Raw genomic sequence first — 8,240 nt, forward strand, 5'->3', positions numbered from 1 at the left:
AAGGAACAATAAATAGAGTTATGAAAGTAAGATATGAAAATTTAATCTTTCTTCTTCACTGTTTTCTTTTGCTTCCTATTCGCACTTTAAACGAAAGTATATTTAAATGCAATATTTCTCTTCTTTATCTTTTCTTTTCGTTTATTTTTTTTTTTTTTTGGTTTTTTGTCTGTATTTTTTTTTCATTAATCAATTAAGTCGACGCATTCTGTACCTTTCTTTTTTCTTTAGCCTTATTCTTTACGTTCATTTAAAAAGAATAAAAAATTTAAAAAGAATAAAAAAAAAAAGAAAAGGAAAGTTACTTAGTTACTTAAAGAGTTCGCTTAGTAAATTATTTTTTTTTTTTTAATCAGTTATTTTATTATTATTCTCTCATTCTACTCATATTCTCATCTTCTATTTATAATTCCATATATCTATTTTCTTCTTTCATAATTATCATTGTTTCTATCCATATTTGTAGACATAAAACAATTTTTATTTATTAAATTTTCAAAATACTTATAATAATTAAAAGTGATATTTTTTATTTATATGTATATAGATTTTTTTTTAGATTATTTTTTATAAAGTGTTTTTATAATTGTTAAAAAAAAAATTTGCGAAAAAGAATAGAGAAAGTTCTTACTTGAATAAATGTAATTATATTATATTTATCATATTGATAAGTTATATCGTATTTAGATTTGATTCGTTTTTTTATTTAATTTATATTTATAAACAATATATTATCTTATATTATCTAACTTAGATTCTTTTTTATCTTATAAATACAATTCTATTAAATCAGTTAGTTCATAAACAGTTCACATGAAATTTAAAACAAAACTATTTTACAAATAATTGACAAAATCGTTCAATAAAAATTTCAATAGAATTGGTTCGACCATTTAATCAATTTTTTAAACGAAACCTTAGTGTTTTAATAAATCAAACGTCATTTTGTAAAAAGCAAAATAATCTTTTGTTTTATTAACAATTTTTGACATTCAAAAAGATTTTCATATTCTCCATAGATTATTCTATTTAAAATCGATTCGACTTAATTTGATTTAAAAATAATTCAATTTAAAAACAATTTTTAATATGACAGAGTTTACGATTGAATGGACGCCATTTTGAAAATTTCGAGGATACGATTCAACTCGAATTATTTTTCTTTCTTTTCTCCTTTTTACTATAATATTTCTTTAGACGCTATTACGTCCTCTGTTGCACTAGTAATTAAAATTCGTTCTTGAATATAATAAATAACTCATGTATTAGTATGTTGAAATGTGTAGTAGTAAATTTACTACTTTAAAAAATAAATTATATATCAATGATATATAAATTATTAATAAATTTTTAATAGTTAATTTGAAATTTTTAATTGGGATAGTAAACTTATTATTCTGTAAAATAAACTGCAATAAACTGTAAATAAAGCTTGTAGTTCATTGTTTATCCATAAAGAGGAGTAGAAGAGAACATTTTTATGAGTAAAATTTCAACAGAATCTGATAATCGTAATTTTTTACAGTAACTATATCCGTAATAAAATTTCACGTTTTATGTGAAATTTATGAGTAATTGTGACCAATTCAGAATATGTTCAACGAAACTCTTTTCGTATCTCTCCTTCTCTTTCTGAATACAAATGATCTTCAGTAGTCACCTATAAGTAGACAAAAAGTTCAAAAGTAATTATTTTTTTAAAACCATTTTTGTAAACAATGTATTATTTGTTCAATATTCTTCGCTTCGAAAAAACTCGTTTTGAATTCTGACGGACAATTCTTCAGTTCCAGATGAAATCATATCGACATTTTGAAATATATTTTTAAAAAGTTTATATTAATTATATCGAATAAAATTTCAGTTTGATCAATTATAATGAATATATATATATATATATATATATATATATATATATATATATTAAAATTTTTAATCTCTGTTCAATGTTCGTAAATCTTTCAAATAACGTATCAATGATAAAGTTGGAATGAGATGTACTACATACAGAATTTTTATTTGAAAATTTTTCACACAAGCCAAAGAATTTCATTACGATACAAGAGAACGAATTTTGATCGGAGAATTTCTCTCACAAGTCACCGTTTCACTCGCCTAGCGATACCTCTTTCTTATCTCAAATAAGTATTTTGCTAATTTTTTTTTTTTTTATGTATTCGATGTTTGGATTCAAATAGTTGGAAACTACATCAATAAAGCGAAGAATTGTTGAATTAAAATTTTGAAATTGACTTACAACAGACAAAGGATATCGCTGAAAGTCTCCTGTCTTTTATTTGTTGACAGTATTATTGAGTGTTCTCAATTCTAACACAGGAACTACCAATTATTGATTGCATCATGTAATCCATTCGTCATTATTAACACGTTGTATCCATAATGCCACATATTCTATAAATTCACAAACGGAACACCCCATTTTATTTCTTTCTTTCTTGGAAGATTATTTAATATGATACAGAAAAATTATGAATAGATATATAAGTATGTACGTTAAAAATAAAGTTCACATCTTTAATTTAGGCATTAAACAAAATTCGACGACATTGAATGTTTTTGTCAAATGACATTGGTCATTTTTGATCCAATAAATCCAAGTCCAGCTGAAAATTTAGGTAAAAATAAAGTATAATTTAAAAAAAAAGGACAATGTTCTGAAACAAGTATGACTTACTTTTTTTAAGTTTGAATTTTCATTATCAAACATCTAATGTCTGATATAAGAGAACACTCCAAATATTATGAGTGTTTTCTTATAACACTAATGATAATAAATTTGAGTTATACTGTTTTACTTGTCTATCAAAAAAATATATTAATTATAAGAAAATAGAAAATCTCTAAGTTGAATCAGGACGAAATAAGAATACAAAAATAATAATTAGATTATTAGTAAACAACTCACTGAATTTTTAATCAATTTATTGTGTAAAAATGTTCTTGCCTTTTCTGAACGTATCAAAAGATAAATACAATTCATACCACAGCCTGTCCTCAATGATTTCTCGATCAATAATTTTGCAATAAATCTTGTTCGTTCGATTATGAATATACTTTCACCATAATAAAACTCCTGAATGGGTATGAGATTGTTGAAGTTCTCAAATAACTTTTGTCCCTCTTCAACATCACCTCCATCAAATCTACTTCTCCAAATCAATCTGTAAATGTAAACATAAATGTAGAGACATTCTCTATTCCTTTATTGCACTCACTGATATTGATATTTTCTCTTTTTCTACTATATTAAATTTTTTAATCTGCATCTAGTATTAGACTAATTATATGAGTTATATAAATAAAATAATATATTTCGAAATAACATTTTCAATTTGCTTTATCAATCAACAATTTAACAAGTTTATTTAGAAAGTTTATTATATTAACAAGTTTATTATAGAAAACTATCTGAAAAGATACAATTCAAACACTGCAATTTATTATAATTACAATCTCAGTCTATTATGATTCGAAATTATTGGAAATTATAAATAATAAATACACACACTTCCGAATTCCAAATACGTAAAAAATAAATGCAGTATGAGGTAGAAAATGATAAGATATGACACTGAAAATGATATTTACTACAAATACCTTATCCCATTAATACTAAATTCGCCAACTTCATGATCAACTTTCCAGAGAATTATTGTATCAAACTTAATGAAACTAACGTATGTTACTTATATATACTTTATAAATTTACTCTTCCATTTTCATTGAAGTACGTATACTATGAGTTGAAATAAAATATTTCTTCTCTCTAATTTCTTTTTTTTAAATACTTTCGTATTTATTTTATGATATATCTCTATCATTTTAGAGACTTAGTATCAAAAAAAGTTATAAATGAAGTATAGAAAAAATAAAATAAACATAAATAGTTCCTGATAAAATGGATCATATGATAAAAAAAATTTCTAGAATTGTGAGTAAAGAATAGTTTAAATAAAAATTTACTTTTCGGTAAAAACTCTGTAAAGTGATCTTACAGTCCATGTAACAGGCTCAGGTAAAGAATTCTTGCATATAAAGCTCTGCTACAACTATTATATATTTACACTAATCGCTTGAAGAAAAGTTTGGAAGCAGCTTGTCGTCCATTGATACTATATAGAAGAAGGTTGTTACGCAGCTTTTTTGAGAACATTTAGATTACATTCATTGTATCGTATGGCTTGATCATAAGATTCTAATAGTTCGTCAAGGATACTGTTTGGAAAACAACCCTCAATAATCTTTCCATCAAAAAAGAATCTCTCAAGCAGGTTTCCTTTCCTCCATCGAAGTCGCGTTTCCATTCTTTCCATTGGCCTTGTACTTATCTGATTTAAAATATTGCTCATGGCTTATACAATTTCTACAAAAAATTATTGAATTATATAAACTAACACATTTCTTTTAGCGACATCTTTAATGATATTTATTCTTCGTGTATTGCAAATTGTAAATTATAAAATCTTTAAATACCAAATTAAGAATACTAAGATTTATAATTATACCAATATATTTATCACTTACTCTGTCTTATTTGAATACACTTGATTAGACTTCACTAGTCTCATTTTTCAGAAACTTGAAGATATAGAAGATGTAGAAGTGTGTCGTTGATGAATTTAATGAACTTCCAATCTTAACCTTGCTAGCAACTTCTGAAATAATAAGATAAGTTCTGCAGTACCCATTTGCTATATTTTTCACTTTATCAAACACTTGCCATTGTCAAATATAGTAACTAATAAGAAACAAAACATAACCAAGTAAAAACGGGAAAAATTATATACACATCGTAAACAAGAAGAACGTTGCTGCTCGATCATCAATTAAGACAGAAAAATAAAAAATTAAAAGAAAAACAAAATAAAAATTGCAGATATTATTTTATAATAAAAAATCAAGATTACCTTCTTCTTATTAAATGGCACTATATAACTTTTTTCTACAAAGTATCATACATAACACCGAAGTAAATACGATGATCTAGGGAAAAGATACGTTTGTTCAATAATTTCTCGAGAAGATCGTTTTAAACTCTTAATTAATCTTATGAAAGCGTAAGTTAAATAATAAAGATAATTAAAAATACTTTTCCACTGAATACAATACGCAATACTAACCTCTATTTCAAAATATGTAAACGTAATGTAGAGAGAGTCAACGCGTCAGGAATATAGATGTTGCCAATACATTGCGTTCAACGCGTTGTTGACCAATCACAAAGCGGTAAAGAGACCAATGAGAAGTCGTCATATGACTTAGTTTAATTCGCGAGACAAAAAAAGCCCGCCGAAAAGCAAGAGCATATTCGATCTCTGAGGGAGAATATAAATTTGTGTATAATATAGATATGTTATTGGAATGGAAGGTCCTGATTTCCCAAATTCAGAAAAGTATGAAACTTTCGAGATATGTTGGTTGCATTTTTTGTATTACGCAATTTTATTTTGTTGCATATATCCATTCCAAAGGACATAATCATCTAGTGAAAATTCGTGTATTTTTTTGATTTTATATTTAAATTAGGAAACTGTAAGATATATAAAACATATTTTCAGTTAATTATTATCTTTTTTAATTAGGAATATCATTCGACGAAATACGTGTCAATTATATCTCTGATTGAATAAAAGTTACAAACGAAAGTATTAATAATTCTTTTTAATATTTATTATTTCACGTAAAATTAAGCTGGTTAATTATTATCCTATTAGACTTTTATTTTTTCAGTATCGCTCTTTCTTGTATTGTTACCGTCCTATTACGTTTCACTGCTATGATCGTTTTTCGTAAATTGGAGAAAATGAAATTCGATATATGTTTTTCGCTTTATATTCTGTATCTGTCAATAGAAATCAAACAATTAAACGGTATGCATGGTATAAATATAACAAAGAACAATTTAAAAAAAAAATAAAAATAGACCTTCGATGATAATTATTTTAACTTGCCGGCCACTTCTTTTCTTTTCCAAAAGAGATAAAAAAACTGAAGGTCTCTAGTCTTAACTGGAATGGTGTACTACGACAAAATGTTGCAGCAAAACGAAGAGGGTGTTATATCGTTAAACTTCGAAAAAATTAAATAATTATTTAAAAGATGATGTCCATTTAATTTGACGTAATATAATCTAATCTAATTTAGATTAACCGTAAAAGCCATTTATTCGTAACTTTCTTTTCCTTTTCTTTGTTTTTTGGTATACGTCAATACTGAATCAAATGTCATATTTTTTATATTTTATTATTATTATTCTTTTTTGAGTGAAAAATTTTTCTAATTTCTATCAATTTATTCTAATCGTAAAAGTCGTTTATTCGTGACTTTCTCTTTTGCATTTTACCACAGCGCTCAATCTAATATATTTTATTTGTATTATTATTATCATTCTTTTCTCCTTTTTTTTCAGGTGATAGATTTCTCTAATACACTAAGGGCGATGACATTCAGCAAACGATTACTTTGTCTGTCAGGAATTTGGCCATTGGAAATTCGCGACAGTTTATTCATATCGTTTATAGTTTATGGCCTTGTTTTCAATATATTAGCACTACTAGATATGATAAAGTACATCAAAAATTTTGGTTACATTCTCGCTAATGTAATGGAGTATATGGTGATAATAATGGCGTTGACAAAACTTATAATGTTACGAATAAAGTATCGTTCGTTGTCACAATTTCTGATCGAAACGAAAGCAGATTACACAGCTGATAATTATACAAACGACGAAGAGAGATTGATTTTTTTTAAATATAACAAACTTTCTTATAGATTCATCATCATTTTATTTCCTTGGGCGACATTTTTAACTCTTTCCTATTATCTTAAAGCTATTATACCGAATATACTAATGGGTAATAATCTCGAAATTATTATTAATAACCAAAACGTATTCATTTGTTGTTGTTATCTAAGCGATAAATAATTAGAAAAAAATAATCAGAAAACGGAAAAAAAAATTACAAAATAGTTATAATGGTGTATATATGTATATAGTATATGTATGTATATATATTATATATTTATTATCTCCCATCTAATGATAAAAATGTGAAGAGTAAAAGAATTGATTAATAATTTTATTAAACCTCTATTTTCTTTCAACGCAGTTAGGGCAAATTCTTCATCGGAATATAAATTATCTGCTCAAATAAAGCTACTGGAACCGACCGATGCAAAACGTTATGCACTTGATTGCTTATTCGAACTTATACGTGTGATAATGATCATTTCCGATTACTTGGGAGCTGATGCATTATTAATTTCAATTGGTTTTCATCTTACTGGTCAATTGGCCATATTGAAGTACAGAGTGAGATGTTCTTTAAATGATACACACGGTTCACGGCAGAGGATTCGAAAAATAATTCTTGGACATCATCGGTTGATAAGGTAACGTCATTTCTTTAATGAAAGTTTCTAATTAATAACAAAACGTCTACTACATTTAAAATTGTATACATTTTTGTTTGAATACGTTCTTTCGATTACAAGGGATTTTTACATCCTACTTTTCCGCCGAGAAATTCGAACGGATTGTTTTAAACCTTCAAGTCGTTATTTGGCAAGCACAGAAATGAAACGAGTCTCACAATCTTTAACATTAACACGCATTAATACTACATCACAGTTGAACAAATTCTTTTTCTTTTAACATGAGAAAGATATTATAACAAAAAGTAAATTGTTTTCTTCGTATCTGTTTCAGATTAGCGGATTTATTAGAGGATAGTTTTAACATCATTATCGGTCAACATTTATTTGGGACAACTATATTGCTTTGTGTATCGAGTTATCGAATGCTCACCGTACGTATACATCACTCGAATCGAAATACATTCATTTTTAATAAATAATTCCTAATTATTTAGAGTTTAGCACTCATCGAAACAACAGGTATCATAACATTTGTTGTATTTGCTCTTCTTTTGATGTGCAAATTGTTTTTTTATTGCTACGTGGGAGAATCTCTCCTCGAGGAAGTAATTCATCAAATTCTTATTTAATTGCAATTCAATCTGAAATTCAATTCAATCCTTCATTAATACGATTTTGTTTCTTCCTTCTTTTTATTTTTTTTTCTTTCTTTAAACCAGAGCTCGAACTTGTGTGATGAGCTTTACTTTTGCGACTGGTACGAGCTATCAATAATAGATATGAAATTAATTTGGATATGCATGATGCGCACTAGTAAGCCACTGAAATTGACTTGTGCG

General features: G+C 26.2%; 1 protein-coding gene and 1 long non-coding RNA gene across 4 annotated transcripts in view; one reads left to right on the plus strand and one right to left on the minus strand.

The window, feature by feature from the left end:
* LOC122637210 overlaps positions 1-8,030 on the plus strand; it is an 8,085-nt gene extending 55 nt beyond the window's left edge. Inside the window, exons 1-5 of the mRNA XM_043829213.1 lie at positions 1-26; positions 6,431-6,878; positions 7,134-7,416; positions 7,733-7,832; positions 7,896-8,030. The exon at positions 1-26 is cut by the window's left edge and continues 55 nt beyond it. Of these exons, the coding sequence (XP_043685148.1) occupies positions 21-26; positions 6,431-6,878; positions 7,134-7,416; positions 7,733-7,832; positions 7,896-8,030 (972 nt within the window). The 5' untranslated portion in view covers positions 1-20. The remainder of the gene's footprint in view (positions 27-6,430; positions 6,879-7,133; positions 7,417-7,732; positions 7,833-7,895) is intronic.
* Positions 2,944-5,106, minus strand: LOC122637233. Of its 3 annotated transcripts, none has more exons than XR_006329185.1 (4): positions 4,929-5,106; positions 4,546-4,676; positions 4,017-4,384; positions 2,944-3,182 (listed from the first exon to the last, which is right to left on the minus strand). It is a non-coding gene; the product is annotated as an uncharacterized LOC122637233 (long non-coding RNA). The 3 variants fall into 3 exon arrangements; XR_006329184.1 differs by having other exon boundaries at positions 2,945-3,182; positions 3,985-4,384; XR_006329183.1 differs by lacking the exon at positions 2,944-3,182 and having other exon boundaries at positions 3,439-4,384.
* Positions 8,031-8,240: the final 210 nt, after the last annotated feature.

This window comes from Vespula pensylvanica, chromosome 25 (assembly GCF_014466175.1).
Source record: "Vespula pensylvanica isolate Volc-1 chromosome 25, ASM1446617v1, whole genome shotgun sequence".
Lineage (NCBI taxonomy): Eukaryota > Metazoa > Arthropoda > Insecta > Hymenoptera > Vespidae > Vespula > Vespula pensylvanica.